At 46.1% G+C, this 16,687-nt stretch overlaps 3 protein-coding genes across 4 annotated transcripts; 1 reads left to right on the top strand and 2 right to left on the bottom strand.

Moving 5' to 3' along the window:
* Positions 1–248: 248 nt before the first annotated feature.
* Positions 249–9,197, bottom strand: LOC127299451 (pentatricopeptide repeat-containing protein At1g18485). Of its 2 annotated transcripts, none has more exons than XM_051329416.2 (5): positions 6,518–9,197; positions 5,017–5,297; positions 4,305–4,426; positions 4,036–4,186; positions 249–988 (listed from the first exon to the last, which is right to left on the bottom strand). In XM_051329416.2, the coding sequence occupies exon 1, from the start codon at positions 9,172–9,174 to the stop codon at positions 6,835–6,837; it is 2,340 nt and encodes a 779-aa protein (XP_051185376.1). In that variant the 5' UTR covers positions 9,175–9,197; the 3' UTR covers positions 249–988; positions 4,036–4,186; positions 4,305–4,426; positions 5,017–5,297; positions 6,518–6,834. The 2 variants fall into 2 exon arrangements, with proteins under 2 accessions (XP_051185376.1, XP_051185375.1); XM_051329415.2 differs by having other exon boundaries at positions 5,017–5,302.
* A 2,554-nt stretch (positions 9,198–11,751) lies between these two features.
* On the bottom strand, positions 11,752–13,078 carry LOC127303417 (uncharacterized). The gene is made up of 2 exons (XM_051334153.1): positions 12,964–13,078; positions 11,752–12,251 (listed from the first exon to the last, which is right to left on the bottom strand). Exons 1-2 carry the CDS (start codon positions 13,076–13,078, stop codon positions 11,752–11,754), a joined length of 615 nt encoding a protein of 204 aa, XP_051190113.1.
* LOC127299452 (polyol transporter 5) lies at positions 13,066–15,001 on the top strand. The gene is made up of 3 exons (XM_051329417.2): positions 13,066–13,317; positions 13,399–13,745; positions 13,846–15,001. Exons 1-3 carry the CDS (start codon positions 13,164–13,166, stop codon positions 14,803–14,805), a joined length of 1,461 nt encoding a protein of 486 aa, XP_051185377.1. The 5' UTR covers positions 13,066–13,163; the 3' UTR covers positions 14,806–15,001.
* The last annotated feature ends 1,686 nt before the right edge of the window (positions 15,002–16,687 follow it).

Raw genomic sequence — 16,687 nt, forward strand, 5'->3', positions numbered from 1 at the left:
GAATATACAATCAAAGTTTGTGTCCTCCAGTCTTATAAAATCATATCTTTGTAGAATGTTCCTTGCAGAAATGAAAAATAACTGGCTCACCAAGTCAAATAGTACCTCACAATGGTCCAAGAGCTACCTCCTGGAAGGATGGGGTGGAAAATGATACAACAGCTTTCCTGCAAATTTATCTGCACGTCCTACTGTACCTTGCTACAGAGCAGCTGCAGATTCACAGTTTGAACAGCATCAGCAGCACAGGAAACCAAATCAATCATCAGATAATCATCGGCCGGCAGCGCGGCACTGAATATTATTGCGTGAACGGGCGCACGCCTTGCTTTCAATTGCATCAAGGTTTTGGTCCTGGGATCTCAGCGGCAGCAAGATTTGGAGAGGTGGTCCGGGAAGCCAAAGGCTCCCTCCCACATGTGGGAGGAGGACACACAATGTCCCTGCGCATCATCGCCGGCCCAGCTTGACGCGCACGATCTCCGAAGATGCTCGAAGTGCGCGATGGGCAGCAGCAAGCCTCGAGATCCATTCCAATTGGTCAGCACCTCCCAAGTTCAACATGCAAAATAGTCTTCGTCCACGCAGACCACTCCAACTGCGCCACAGTGACTGCATGCGCCCGCCTAGCTAATGCACTGTCCTCAGACAAGCCAACATAGTAAAGTTTCCCTTCTTCAACTAACTTCTTCAGTTCACCCATCTACACTCACCCAATAAGACACAACTAACAAAAATTGAAAGCACATTTCCACGATCAAGTGATACACACACTTTCCTCTATAGGCACTGGCTGTGGCTGGTCAATGCGATGCAGCAAGTATAGATCAATGTAGTTGATGGCAAGAAGCTGAAGGATTGCTTCGCGGCAGGCACGCACATATTCCGGACTGCCCTTGACAGTGACACGCATGCCACTAGAGTGTCGAATCCCGCAGTTCTTGGTGGCCACTTGAACCTTCCACCATCGAGGCAACTGCCTTAGTGCCTGCTCAAGACATTTACTCCACATAACTCATCAAGTTAGTGAGAAAATAAGTACAATTTATATAATTCGTCAATACGTTCTGCCTTTAAGGAATGATTCATTGTAGCTTACAGAGGATCATCTTGGCTACTGATAAAAAGAACATCACTAACTTGTGGATAAGCCATGGAGGAAAATAAGAAATCACTACTAATTAGGCTTCTATCTGTACAAGAGTTAGGGTCGTGGACTCATGGTTTTTAATGACAATGGAGGGGCATTTCAATATTCTTCATATTTTCCGCACCAAAAACTGAAGAGCAATGTGTTCTGCATGTGACGGCCTGGCCAAGAGACGGGAACTAAAACTGGAACCAAACAGGTGGGAAACAGGCCCGGGGCAGCCATGGCTATTGCCTCAGGCCCATGACTGAAAATCCATGCAATCCATATTGTGAAGGGCAAGAGTTTCACAAGAACATAGTGCATAAGCTGAATTGGCCCTAGCCGTCCCTGGAAGCAACTATATCGTTAAGGCCGTAGGGCGTACCCAGTGCTGAAAGCTCCCCACACATTGTGGGCTTTGGGGAAGGGAATTTCTACGCAGCCTTTCCCTCGCTTTTTATGCAAAGAGGCTTATTTGAACCCAGGACCTCCAGGTCACAACCACTGTGCGAGCTAACTATATCGTTATTTTAGACAATTTCATCTGGGTGTAAAATGTGACGTACTGTTCCTAAGAATGAGGTCAATGGAACACATGTTCTATATTTTTCAAGCTGAGGAAGTAAACATGGATAAAAGCCGATTATATTATTAAGCGGTAGACAAAGAACGGAAGAGATCTATCAATCTAGATTTCGCATATTTCCATGGTCAGATTTTCATCAATCTATTTTTCATGATATGACCGAACACAACCAAGCCCAAGCCCAATATGGAGTCGTTAATTCAAAGTTTGCACATCCTACTAACGATTAACTATGGCAGTTTAAAGTGCATCCAGAGAAGGATCCATCCGGGCAGCATTGTACCAGATCACACAAAATCTTATGCCTACTAAGCGCTTGCGCTGAGAATTTCATATAAGAAATTAACTGCATTGCTAAAACCACAGAGGCCAAAGGTTAACGCATTAACTCATCATTACTAATACAAATCTACGATGTGTAATGTTTAGGAGCAACAAATAATGCCAAGTGTCTAATTCCAAAATAGATGAAACATAAGATTTTGTGAAATCTCCTATGAGCACTTTGGCCATCAACGTTAACATTTTAATGTAATCTTAAAGATTCTGTTAACCTACATAGTATTCTATGAAAATATACGGAGGATGGAGAGCCAGCAACCTGGTGCTGAAAAACTATATCCTGCGAGCAGTCCTGGTCAACAAGTTGTTGTATGTGTTTGGTGGTCACCAAAGCAAGCAACCCATCAATACCTAATCGTGACTAGGGCATCATGTACAAAAAGCAAACACGGTGCCCTATCAGGGCAAACATGCAAAAACGTAGTCATGACTAAGCTCTAGCAAGCAGATCACATATATGCATATCGTAGTTATATTACCAAGTGAAATATGTCATATGAACCTATTTTCTTAGCACCGCAGTTTGCATAAATAGTATAGCTTAAAAAGTGTTGTAGTGAACCAAAACCCCAACCAGACATTTTTCCAACAGGGTGAGATCATCCATGAGTTTGAGCTACTCTACATTAAATGAAAATTATATAATTCTTAGAGGGGTGGATTTTGAACTATTTTATTATTTGGACTCCGATTTTCGCTCCAAAGACTTCAAATGACAATGTAAAGTCGATAAGTAAATACATTTCGCGCAAATCACACTGTATCTGTGTACATTACAAAATAACGATACGGAGTATAACAATTCAACCAAATAGGTCTCAAAACATCAAAAACAAATTATATCCAAGGCATGTCACAAACTCCCAAGCCTATAGAATGTTAATATTGAGTAGAGATCAAACTGATTGAATGAGCCATAATATATTTATAAATTCCACTATTAATTGGAGAAGAAATAGATTGTGGCCGGGCCATACTATAAGGATATAAACTAATAAATGCAGATATAACATTTTGACCAAGCAGATCTAAAACGTTGCTGATGGTGGGTTCAAATTATAACAATATTCTCTAGACAGGATACAGAGCTATGTTTAGATAAAAGATCATAGCACTACGTTAGGAAAACTAATCTTGGGAACGAGTACAATATATTAGTACTAGCACTAGCTAGGAACAAATCATGTTTGCACACCACACGGGTACACTTTGAGTACAAATCTTACAATTCCACTGATACACCCAGAAGTCAGAATAAGGAAAAGCTCAACATGGCACTAGGACATGAGAAATATGCAATCGAATTACTAAAAGACGAAGTTGAGAATGGTGACAATGTTTACTTCATTGCCAACAGCTGCGACAAGCAGGGCACCAGAGCTAGGTAGATTAAGGGAGTACCAATACCAATGAAATTATGATGCACATGCTGTTAAACTTGGCGATTATGACCAGCAACCAAACTACTACTTAACCTACATGATTTTATATTGTTTGAATATTTACCTTAACTCAAAATCTCAAAGATAAAATAGTAAATTACCAACAAAATCAACTAACAATTAGGAGGAAAAAGATGAAAGGCATCCACCTGTAAACACAATATACGATGATCCGTAATAATTCCATCTAACTCGACCTGTCTACAGTGTATATTGGAAATTCTGTCATCTGTTTTTTTTTCAGTTTAAGCTGAAATTGCGAACAAATTGGCAAGGAAAAAAGTGGAACATCATCATGATTCATCTTCATCATATTGACATAGTGTCACCCATCTTACAGCAATGCAATTATTTTTGCAGTAATAATTGATAATCTTTAATCAAATCCCACTTATGGCCCATATAAATGTACAGAAATGCAATGTGTGCCTAAAGATTCCCACCTTTCCAATTGAGCATTACAATTTTGCCACCCCCAACTGAATGAGGCACACACACAGCATCAGTGTTTGGAGATGTAGGGAGATTCTGACCTTTCCAAGCAGGACCCCGTTGGTATCAGGCCCATAGGCATCAGCGGTAAGAAGGTGACGCCGGCTTCGAAGGCGCACCTGATGACGGCGATGCCAGCATCCTCCGGTACCACGCCGGTGAGGCCCTACATCCGATCCCGCTCTTGGACACCTACCACCAAAATCACACATCCACAACCGGTCATTTGCAGTTTCTCTTGATCTTTTCCCCTCAGATTTGCGACCAGAATCGAGTACGTAAAAGGCAGGGTTTGCAATCGGTTCGTTACCTCAAAACCCTAGGTGCCAAGCTTCACTCCTGCCATATTTCTCTGTTCCATGGATTGAACTCTGCAAGTATGAGTGGTAGCTACCTACCACCAAGGCGCAGGAGGAAGAAGACTGCACAAGTCTGAGAAATACATGTTAGTTACATGTACTCAACATCATAGCATTCATTTAGAGAATATAACGGGAAATACAGCTCAAGGCACAATAAGTTTAAGAATAAAAACATTAATTTAGAGAATCTTAGTTCCCTCTGAAGCCTTTATTTATTATTAATTTAGATGCACTGCAACCTGCAGGTAATGCTTTAGATGATGCATTTGGGAAAACTTGGCCAAACAAGAATCATCTTCAGTATATTAATTTTTTACTTGATGCATTCATACTCCAATTTACTAGCATAAATCACAAAGTGAAGGGAAGTTAAAATGCTCAGATGCACTGCAACCTGCAGGTAATGGTTTAGATGATGCATTTTGGAAAACCTGGCCAAACAAGAACCATTTTCAGTATACTAATTACTTGATCCATTCATAGTCCAATTTACTAGTATAAATCACAAAATGAAGGGAAGTTAAAATACTCATCCTAGCGCAGGATGAAGGCATGCATCCACCCATGCACATTATCATATACTAATTTTCAGTATACTAATTTGTCTTTCAAGTTCAAGGACACGATGCTACAAAACTGTCATGCCTCAATTGTGCTCACCAGAATATGTCTCAACGTCATTCTCAATAGACATGGGTGTCCAATACTGACTCTAGAACTGCTGCAGCTGGTGGCGTCGCTGCCGGAGAAGTTTGCCTTGCAGCCGGAGAAGCCCGCACTGCCTTGGATCTTGACACCAGAGCAGCCACCACCTGGTGTCTTGAAACTGGAGACCACTTCTTCTGTCCGGTACCTTGACCCTGTCGACTCCTCCTTTCTCCTTCCCTTCCAATGTGGGGACATCTTCTTGCGCATGTTGCTGCGCTTGCTCTTGGCGTCAGCTACACTTTTAATATTCAAGATTGATTTCAGGATACATGGATATTTGATACGATGGTAATAATTAAGAGCCCACAAGTTGCAGACAGTTCAGTAAACTAATCAACACATCAGCCCATGAGTACAACAGACTTTGCAAGTTGCAACCGAAAATACAGCACAAGCAAGTAAGCAACTGCTGATCTATTATCAGCGAAGGAACTTAGAAGAAATATTTCTTACAGCAAAGCATCAGTAGGAGGACATTCACCAAATTTTAAAGTATGCAGAATTGCAGGGGACTCTGAACTAGTTAATGTTTCATTTGGTAACGAACTGAGAGTGTTTTGGAAGCAGCACATGATTGGACTGTAAAAAAAACATTCTGATACTTAGTTCCATTTTCGTCTGAACAAAGTCTGTCTCACTTCTTCAGCTAGAACTGAACAAGGCTATACACGGTCTAGAGAGATTCAGAACAAACTTCTATGCAGTATTCTCTGCTGCAGAGGAAATAATATGTGATGCACATATTATTTCCTCTGCAGCAGAGAATACTGTAATCAAGCAGGAACCGCAAAAGGAGCTGAATTGTGCCAGCCACTGTATGTTAACATCAAAAGAAAGTCTAGTGTAAGTAATAACACATAAAAATATGTACATATATGGTATAGCACCTTGATCTAGAGGTTGTAGCCTAGGCCTGGTGGTTCTTGGGGAGAGAGAGAAAGAGAGAAGGACTACCTCACAAGAGAACTCTTAACTCTTCTATATCCCAGCATCACATACCATATTAGGGCACATGCTGCTTGGGCGAAGCCAACTAGACTGCTAGAGGTTGAACTCTACTAGGACATGAACCCAATGGATGAACAGAAACAGCCAATACGGGTTTGGGAGAAACAGATTTGGGATGTGGATATCCATGTAACAGATAGAGTAGTTGAAAACCGTTTATTGATACATAACTTATTTTCTTCGTAAATGTTGTCAAGATACAAATTCGCAGCCTCTACCACATTTGCATCTATGTCGTCTCTGGACATGATACTTTTTACATATTGCAACATTGCTGTATTTTGCACATCAGGATTATCTTGATTATCCCAACTCCAAAGTTGAGGAGCTAGCGAAGGAATACTTGCAGATACGTTGAGTATGAGAATGTTTGTATGAAGACAGAATGTTGAGCAGAAATTCAGAACTACTCGAAGTAGAAAGACAAGTTGTATAAGAGTCTTACCTTCTCTTTCATTGCTAGGCTAGACTCCATAACAAAAGATGTGTTGACAGATAGCGCCAATTGATATTTACTCATCTTAAAGTGATTCTTGTCAGCCCATGGAATGCAGCCATTGACAACTACAGTCTTCTACAAGCCACTGCACTCCTGTACAGTATTCGTTCACTATTGAAATAAAGATATTTATCAGACTGAGTGAACTTGTCATAATGTATTGCTATATACAAATCATTCCTAGTAATAGATTCCGTGCCACCATAAGTGCACCCTCTGTTGCACTGCCAGTCAATTTGAACTTATCTGAGCATAGCTAAGTGCTAAGTATACCCCACAAGAAAAGCTTGTAGCTTGTTGCCGCTCTGGACCCAGCTATAGGCTGGATTTTTCTGAACCTTCCGGGATTTCATTAATGTCCTGATCTTATTCGCTTCATTCCACCTCCCAGCCTCAGCATACATGTTTATCAGCAGAGTGTAGTAGCCCGAATGCTCTGGCTTCAACTCAAACAAGTGTTCCGCTGCATATTGTGCTAATTCAATGTTTCCATGTATTCGGCAAGCCCCAAGCAGTGCACCCCACACATCAGAATTAGCATGAAAAGGCATGTCTAGGATTATTTCAACAGATTCAGTCAATTGTCCGGCACGCCCAAGAAGGTCAACCATGCAAGCATAATGCATTTGTTGTGGCTCTAAATTTTGGGCAAGCATTTGACTGAAGTACTTCTTTCCGCTCTCAACAAGTCCACCATGGCTGCAAGCTGACAGCACTGCGATGTAAGATACATGATCATAGTTCACACCATCATCCTTCATCAAATCAAACAATTGGAAAGCAACATCAATTTGACCTTGCATCGCATATCCCATGATCATAGTATTCCATGAGGCAACATCCTTCTGTGTCATCCTATTGAAGATCTTTGATGCAGTATCAAGCATTGCACCTTTAGTATACAAGCCTAGCAGTGAATTTTCCAGAAAGGGATGGTTACTTTGCAATCTCCTCACTAGAACGCCATGAATTACTTTCCCTTGTTTAAATGCACATAAATTAGTACATGCAGTCAGAGCACCCATGAAAGAAATAGCATCATACTCAACTCCTACAGATCTCATCTGCTTAAAGAGGTTAAGGGATTTAAAACTCCAAGGACTCTGAGAATAACCCAAAATCAAAGTGTTGTATGACACGTCGTCCTTCTCTGAAAGGTCAAAAATATTTTGTGCCGAGGTCAGCTGTCCACATTTTGCATACATATCAATTAAAGCATTTGATATGAACAAATCAAATGTTAATCCTGTACGGATTGACCATGCATGGATCTGCTTCCCTAACTTTATAGAGGCGAGCCTTGAGCAAGCTGGAAGCACGTTCACCAGAGTGATTGAATTTGGGCGTTCCCCATCATTTTGCATCTTGATAACAAGCCTGAATGCCTCAACCTCAGCTCCATTTTGCACAAGATTAGCAACCATTGCATTCCACGACACCACGTTAGGTGCCTTAATCTTCTCAAAGACAGTGCATGCTTTCTCCAAAGAACCAAGTTTGGCATACATATCCACAAGTGAGTTAGCAACAAAAATATCCAAGTCCATCTCTCTCTTTATACTATATCCATGCACCTCCCTCCCCAAATCAAAATACCCAAGCTCAACCAAAGCAGGCAGCAAACTTGACAGCGTGATAGACCCTGGCATGACTCCACGCTCTGACATTTCCCTAAACATGGCAAGCACGTCTCCGTAGAGCCCTGCGTTAAGGAAACAGCCAATTGCAGAATTCCAAGAAACCTCGCTTCTCTCAGGCATTCCTTCAAACACCTGCATTGATGCCTGTACATGACCAAGTTTTCCGTACATATCGATCAGCGCATTGCCAAGATTGAGCATGGCGTCCAGCCCAGTTTTCAGCGCAAGCCCATGGATACCCATCCCAAACCCCTCCTCCTGCTCCACGCCACAAGCAGGCACAACCGAGACCAAGCTTGCCACATTCACAGGGTTCCCGCTCCGCATCATGCTAACCAACGCCTGCCTCGCATCATCGAACATTTTGTTGGTCAAGAAAGCCGACACCAGGGAGTTCCAGGAGACGACGTCCCTGACGGGCATTTCATCAAACACCCTGCACGCGTCATGGGCGGAGCCACGGGCAGCGTAGAAAGCGACGAGCGTGTTGCCCGCGAAGACGTCCGCGAGGTGGCCGCTACGGAGCGCGGCGGCGTGGAGCTCGAGACCCTTGGCTGGGTGCGCCTCGGCGGCGGCCGCGGCGGCGTGGAGGGCGAAGGGGAAGGTTCGGTCGTCCGGGCTGACGGCGGAGCGGAGCATGAGGTTGTAGACGCGCAGAGCTTCGGAGGGGAGGGATGCCGAGGAGAGCGCGCGGGAGAGCGAGTTCCAGAGGAAGGCGGAGCGGAGACGGAGCGGGTGGTGAAGGAGGATAAGGCGGGATGAGGGTAGGTCCGCGATTGCAGCGTAGGAGAGGAGGAGAGCGCCGGCGAGGGGCAGGCACGCGGCGAGCGCGCCGGATACGAGGGAAGCAGCATGGGCGCGGCGGAGGGCGTTGCCGCCGGCGCCGCATTGGTGGAGGTGGAGGACGTGCGCGTGCAGGGACGCGGCTGTCAACTTGTTGGCGGGAGCGCGGTTCTGTTCCATGTGCAAAATGGCATGAGTCACACTACCAGCGTCAGCGTGTTTGGATACTTTGGGTCACTACGGCCATATAACCTGAATCCCGAACCCTAAATTCCCGAACCCGAACCCATATATCCTGAACCCGAAAAAACCAAGCATATATTCCGGAAGGTGTTTCAGACATCCGAATTTATTGAAATAAATCCGGCCTCGTCCGAATATCCCGAATATCCCAAAACAACAAAAGCCTAGCCAATCAAAAACATGGTGCCTAGCCAATCAAAAAAGCTCAACCCATCAAATCCCGAGCTAGGTGGAGGTCACACTTCATGGCCGCATGGTTACTATCGAACGGCTCGTTCACGCGGATGTCTCGACCGAAAAACATGGTGTCGGTTAACACGAAGCAGTCCAACGAGAAGCACACGGTAGGTTGGAGGACGGTAGTTCCCCCATTGCCCTACACGCAAAACCCAATGCCTTCCTCCACCGATGACGCCAACGACCCCCTACTTCGGCGTGCAACCCCCCCCCCCCCCCCCCCTTCCTCCTCCTCCTGCTCCCCTCCCTCTATTCCACCACTTTCCATCGTCAGCAGCGGCATCTCCAACGCCTCCATGGCCTTCTTCCTCACCAACTACAACAACTCCACCCCATCCCCCACACAGGCGCCATGTCCCATCTCAACACAAGGCAACGTACGGCCCTATCCCCACCAACTGGTCTACCCCCGTATGAGGCCTCCGAAACACCACTCAGTACAAGGAGAAGTGCCGGGAGATTGCGCTCAATACTAAAATACTTCTTCAACAGGCCAATTGGATCCTTGCCGACTAAGCCCGAGGTGGACCAGCTTTACGAAGGTCAAAGGAGTTCGATCGACCTAGGGTTTGTTTGGATGCAGCGTTTTCCCGGGCGAATTCGTTTTCCCCAGGTGGAGAAAACATGGTCCTGATTTCCCCGGGTAAGCCCACTATTGCTTGCACTTCTTCAATTGGCTAAGGCGGTGGAGTGTATTGAAGGTAGTCTTTCTTTGGTGCTTCAGTATGCTCTGAAAAAAGACCAAAGAATTTACAGAATAATATCATCATCAAGATGGAACAACAATTTCTTCTACTTTACCAGATTCTTTATCATCAAAACTAAGTTTTTTTCTTTTACGTGAAAAAACTGAATTACGCACACTAAAATAATTTTCTTTGAAGAATGACCCCTGTGTCGTCCACGCACATGCGGATAAAAGAGGATAGGAAGAAAGAAGTGAACAGCTACATACCGTTGGAAATTGAAAAAGATAGTGTAAACATCAGATTTGTTGCGTAAGGGAAAGGTACATACAAAATATGTGAAATCATCTAAAATGACAAGTTAGTACTTAAAACCGAATATACTAGCATGAGGAGACGTCCAAAGATCACAATGCAAAAGTTCAAAAGGAAAGGTACTAGAAGAAGTAGATGAACTAAAAGGGAGACACACATGTTTTCCTTGTTGGCACGATTCACAAGTTAAAAGACTCATGAGTGGCCTTATTACAGGGTATTGAAAATTCACTAAGAATAGACGACAAGGTCGCGGTGTTGGGGTGGCCTAAACGCTGATGCCAAAGATCCACCGAACTGATCATGATAGAAGGCTAGACGGTGGCAGGAGCTTCATGAAGAGTGTAGAGGTCATCAGAACTATTGAAGCGAGCGATCTCCGCCTTGGTCATGTAATCCTTCGCATATAAGTCAAAATATTCAAATTTGACAGAAACGAGATTATCACGAGTGCATTTACGAACATAAATAAAGTTTTTGATGAGGGTTGGTGCAACGAGAACATCACTAAGAAGAAGTGGTTTATTAGGAGAAGGAAGATTGGTGTGGCTGACATAGTAAATAGGAATTGAAGAACCGTCTTCTAGTGTAATACAGGAAAACAGAGAGGGAGTGCAATTTGACAGCATATTACTGGATGAGGACATGTGACTAGAAGCACCAGAATCAAAAATCCAGTCCGTACCTGAGTTTCCCTGAGCAGCAAAGTTGTTCATGGCCTGAAGAAAAGTGGTTTGATCCCACTTTGGTGCCGCAGCAGGGAGCGAAGATGGTGAAGTTGACAATGATGTCGGGTGTGATATGGCTGGTAGCTGGTACGGCAGATGAAGGCCACCCCCCGGCTTGGTGTAGAGGGAGGGCGGCGCAGCGTCATACGAAACATTCTCCCCTATGATCCGAGCAGCATGGGGGTAGTGGTGCAACATGGTAGGCTTGGGGCGGCGGACGCGATCCGAGCAGTCCTGGTGAGCCGGTGTGAGAACGCACGCCTGGAATCCAGGAGGCAGAATAGGCCGCCGATGCACCGATCGGGCAAGGTGCCGTCCAAGGAATAGCCCAGGCCTGAACCATCCCTGTCCAAGGGTATTGCATGGGGCGCCAGCTCGGAGGCATAGGAGGTGGAGGCGTGTTGAAGGATGGTGGGGGGCAGACGCCACGTAGGGTTTTTGCCCCGATAGTTGGGGCTAGGACACCACCTAGAAGGAGGATGTGTGGGTGGCGGAGGTGGCACAACAACAGTTGGTGGCGACGATGGTCGAGGAGTGGCAACGAAGACCTAAGGGCGGGCCTCCTTGCGAGCATGCGTGCTATCGGCGTGTTGAAGCAGGGACCAGACCTTGGCGAACGTGGGGCGAGGCCGCATCATGGGAATGAAGGACGCCTGCTTGTTGAAGCACTCGCTGAGGCCAGCGACAGGGATGTTGTTTAGTTGGCGATTTTTCACGGGATCGCCGAGTTCGCGGAACTCGTCGGCGATGGCGTTGAGGCGATGGCAGTACATGCTGATCGAGGCATCACCTTGGGCAGTGTTGCGGAGCTCGTTGTTGGGGCTGGTGACACGAGCGTCGACGTTGTCCTGGAAGAGCAGCCGAAGTGCGGACCGAAGAGCCGAGGCGGTGGCGGCATTGTGGAAGACGAGGTTGAAGATCTCGGTGGAGACGTGCGTGTAGATCCACTGGATTATGGCGAGATCGTCTTTGACCCATTGCAAATCATTGGGGCGAGGCACCGAGTCGACGGCGACATGACCACGAAGATGGCAGCGACCTAGATGAACTTCAAACAGATGACACCAGTGGTAATAATTATGAGCAACAAGATCTAATGTGATTGGGATAAAAGGGGAAACATGTATCGGTGTAGGAGAGGGTAGAGGGAAAAGGAGCTACTCGAAGTAGCCGGGCGGCGGCGGTTTGGGTGGAGGGGTCATACCCTAGAGAGGATCGATATCTAATACCACGTAAGATTGCAATTATCTTATACTTGATTGATTGATTGATTGATTAGATTACAAAATATATATAGAGGGCCGACGACTAACCCTAACTTGAGTTACAAGAAATATAAACCGACTACAATATAATCTAACAAAATCATCAGTTTGTGTGCTAGCCTAACATCACAATAATCGAAAGGCAACCCAACATATGTATGTATATTTGTTGTTTGGCTAATTTTATCGAATAGTACTCTATGAAAATCTCAGATAATCTATAAAAATTGTCGGATATCATCATTATCATATCTTTTGTTGTAAGGGTTGGATATTCTCCAGATCAATATATGCGTCTGCATCTATATCTGGTGTATTTCCAAAATTGAATGCTATATATCCTATTTACATCTACCGGCATGCCTAGGTGGCAATTTCCGTAAAGCAATGGATAAATGCATCCACGGATGCAGAGACTAGAACGACAAAACATTTCTTTTCCGAAAAGAAACAACCCGATCAAAACCTATCGTTTTCCCGTTGGACTAGCTGTACCTTGAGAAGTTGATCTTTCTCTTCTAGTAGTACATAAATTTCCTCCCATTTGATGGAACATGTGGTAGCTAGCAAGAATCCAAGCCCAGCTAAACAGCAGGCACATCCGTGTCATCCTCGGCCACTTGCCCGTCGATCCAGTCAATCAATACACGTGAGTAAGCCAAAATTTCCGTGTCAAACGGTAGCTAGCTAGAGCTATGGAGGAGCAGCACCGGCCGGACGCCGAGGCGCCGCTGCTGGCTGCCGCTGCCACCAAGCCCGATGGCGCAGCGTCCTCGTCGCCGGCGCGGAACAAGTACCCCTTCTTCTGCGCCGTGCTCGCCTCCATGACCTCCGTCCTCATGGGCTACAGTGAGTACACCCGACTCGTACACATCCGCAGTTGCCTCCGGCTGCGCGCGAGCTTACTCTGACATTACCGGGCATACGCAGATGTGGCGGTGACGAGCGGGGCGCAGATCTTCATGGCGGAGGACCTCGGCTTGAGCGACACGCAGATCGAGCTGCTCTCCGGCGCCATCAACATCTACTCGCTCGTCGGCGCGCTGTTCGCCGGCTGGACCTCCGACCGCCTCGGCCGCCGCCTCACCATCGTGCTCACCAACGCCTTCTTCCTCGTCGGCCCGCTCATCATGACGCTCGCCAGCGGCTACGCGGCGCTCATGGCGGGCCGCTTCATCGCCGGCATCGGCGTCGGCTACGCGCTCGTCATCGCGCCGGTCTACGCCGCCGAGATCGCGCCCGCCTCCTCCCGCGGCCTCCTCAGCTCCCTTCCCGAGGTCAGCGGAGTAGCTCAGTTTCCGTAGCTCACACGAGTCAATTCCCCTCTCGGGATGTCTTCAGAATTGTTTCCATAATGGTGTCTTCTCTTGTACAAAGATCTTTATCAACACCGGAGTGCTGCTGAGCTACGTGTCCAACTTCGCCTTCTCGGCGTTGCCGGCGCACCTGTCGTGGCGGCTCATGTTCGCCGCGGGGGTGGTCCCCACCGTGTTCCTGGCGGCCGGCGTGCTCACCATGCCGGAGTCGCCGCGGTGGCTGGCGATGAAGGGCCGGACGGAGGAGGCCAAGGCCGTGCTCGACCGGACGTCGGACACGCCCGCCGAGGCCGACCAGCGTCTGCTGGAGATCCAGGAGGTCGTCGACGCCGACAGCAACGGCGCTGGCGGCGGCGGCGCGTGGAAGGAGGTGGCGACCAAGGCCGGCGTCCGGCGCGTGCTGGCCACCGTGCTGGCGCTGCAGTTCTTCCAGCAGGCGTCGGGAATAGACTCGGTGGTGCTGTACGGCCCGCGCGTGCTCGCTATGGCCGGGGTCACCTCCAACACCCTCCTCCTGGGCCTCAACGTTCTCTTCGGCGTGGCCAAGGCGGGCTCCATCCTGATCGCCATGGCGCTCGCCGACCGAGTTGGCCGGCGCCCGCTGCTCCTGGTGAGCACCGGCGGCATGACAGCGTCGCTTCTCGTGCTGGGGTCCGTGTTCGCGGTCTTCGCCGGCGCCAAGGACGACGCCGTTGTTGCCGCGGTCGCGGTGGCGGCAGTGGTGGCGTTCGTGTGCACGTTCTCCGTCGGCTTCGGGCCCCTAGCATGGGTGTACAGCTCGGAGATCCTGCCGCTGCGCCTGCGCGGCCAGGGCGCCGGGCTCGGCACTGCCATGAACCGCGTCATGAGCGGCATTGTCACCATGACCTTCATTTCGCTCTACGGGGCGATCACCATGGCCGGCACGTTCTACCTCTACGCAGCCGTTGCAGCCGCCTCGTTCGTGTTCATCTACACCTGCCTGCCGGAGACAAGGGGCCGGAACCTCGAGGACATGGAGCAGCTCTTCCGGACAAAGTGATCCGTCCATACATTCATCAATCCATCACACTAGAACCAATTAGAAATATTGGCGGTTCTCCAACTTGATGCTTGTGATCAAAGGGTATACACGATTATCGAAATTTCATTCTTTCTCCCGGATATTGCAAAAGGCTTTGCTGTTCAACAGGGATCTCCACGGGTAAATTACATGACAATATTTTGGGTAGTTTGTATTGTTGGGATTACATTGTACAAGCAATATTTAAAGCTGATACAAACTTTTGCAATCTGTATTGTATTTTATTTGGGAGTACCTATATATAACAGATGGCTTGTCACTTTCTCTAATTTAGCCGATTGCTAACTAACGCACCGTACCTTGACAATCTATTTCATAAAAGATGTTAAAGATTTATGTAAATTTAGATGTATTTAAAAACTAAGCTTAGTTAAATTTGCGACATGTTTTTATAGATAGGAAAAGTACTACCTTTATCTCAGCTTATAGGGTTTGCGCGTATCTCTAAGTCATCAATTTAGCCAATATAATATTAATTGTACAACATAAAACTTATATCATTAAAGAGTAGAATATTTAAGCTTTCTAATGTATATATTTTGTAATACGTAGTATATAACATGTACTATCGTGGTTAAATTTGGGATAAACACAAGTCCTATGAATCGGGACGGAGGAAATAGTAAACGATTTTAACTGTCACTTAACTCAACAAATGCTGGTTTTTTCATGCAGTTGAGTAAAGCAGCTGTCTTTTTTATGTAGTTCCACTATGACCTAGTTGGTTCGATTGTTTTTATTAACACGGTCAACTGAATCAAGTGCGCTTTCTAACAAGGTTGCAATCGAGAGTTGTGCATTTTATGAGGATATAGTTGAGAACAGTGTCAGCGAGAGTGGTGTGTAGACGTGCAGTTGACATAGATGCGGTTGACATAGATGTGTAGACGTGCAGTTGACATAGATGCGGTTGGAAGCACAAATATAATATTTAAATTTTTATAACCTGTTGATCATAACTTATTGTTTTTATCAAGTGGTCTTTTCGGTTGGATAATAGCATTGTATAATGAACTTACAAAGAATTTTCCATTGGATTGTAAGTTCCAACGAAATTCGTCCTGCCATTCGGACAACTGAATGAATTCCAAACGAAGCAGTAAGGCATTCCATGCAAGAAGTCTCGGGCCTATTAAATCTCATCTAAACGTCACTGTCGGAGGTGAGGTTGCCATTACCAATGCAATGGTATCACTTTTGCGACGAATAATGCTATGCAACGCCAGATATTGTTCAGAGAGAGGCCTATTCCTTAACCAGGAATCGTCCCAAAACCGTATCTGCGATCCGTCCTTAATATTGAAAGTACCATATCTGAAGAAAAAATTCTTCGTTTCCATTAGGCCAGCCCAGAAATGCGAGTCTCCCGGTTTCCAAAGGATCTGGGATAATGCTTTCTCGCAAATGTACTTTCTTCTAACAATGGTCTGTCATACGCCATCTTCGGTAAGTAGCTTGTAAAGCCACTTACCTAATAAGGCCGAGTTCTTGACCTCAAGGTCATGAACCCCTAGCCCGCCCATATCTCTCTAGGTCCGCATACGGCAAACCACTTGACTAGTCGATATTCTTTTTCTCACTATCCCCTTGCCAAAAAAATCTCGATCTATATTAATCGAGCTTGTGTAATACACCTTTTGGCAAAATGAAGAAGGATATCATATACAACACCATGTTGGTGAGCACTGCATTAATGAGAACCAGTCTTCCTCCAAGGGATATCATTTTACCTTTCCAACTACTAAGTCTCTTCTGAAGTCTTTCCTCGACTAATTTCCACTCAACAATCGTTAATCTCCCATAATGAATCGGGATTCCCAAATAGTTGATAGGAAACTAG

The sequence above is a fragment of the Lolium perenne genome, chromosome 5 (assembly GCF_019359855.2).
Source record: "Lolium perenne isolate Kyuss_39 chromosome 5, Kyuss_2.0, whole genome shotgun sequence".
In the NCBI taxonomy this organism is placed as follows: domain Eukaryota; kingdom Viridiplantae; phylum Streptophyta; class Magnoliopsida; order Poales; family Poaceae; genus Lolium; species Lolium perenne.

Bases quoted from the DNA above. Each gene is read 5' to 3' on its own strand.
- LOC127299452 (XM_051329417.2), top strand. From the start codon at position 13,164: ATGGAGGAGCAGCACCGGCCGGACGCCGAGGCGCCGCTGCTGGCTGCC. The intron at 13,318-13,398 runs GTGAGTACACCC...GGGCATACGCAG, and splicing joins CTCCGTCCTCATGGGCTACA to ATGTGGCGGTGACGAGCGGG. The intron at 13,746-13,845 runs GTCAGCGGAGTA...TCTTGTACAAAG, and splicing joins TCCTCAGCTCCCTTCCCGAG to ATCTTTATCAACACCGGAGT.
- LOC127299451 (XM_051329416.2), bottom strand. From the start codon at position 9,174: ATGGAACAGAACCGCGCTCCCGCCAACAAGTTGACAGCCGCGTCCCTG.
- LOC127303417 (XM_051334153.1), bottom strand. From the start codon at position 13,078: ATGACACGGATGTGCCTGCTGTTTAGCTGGGCTTGGATTCTTGCTAGC. The intron at 12,252-12,963 runs GTACAGCTAGTC...ATCTGTTTGAAG, and splicing joins AGAAAGATCAACTTCTCAAG to TTCATCTAGGTCGCTGCCAT.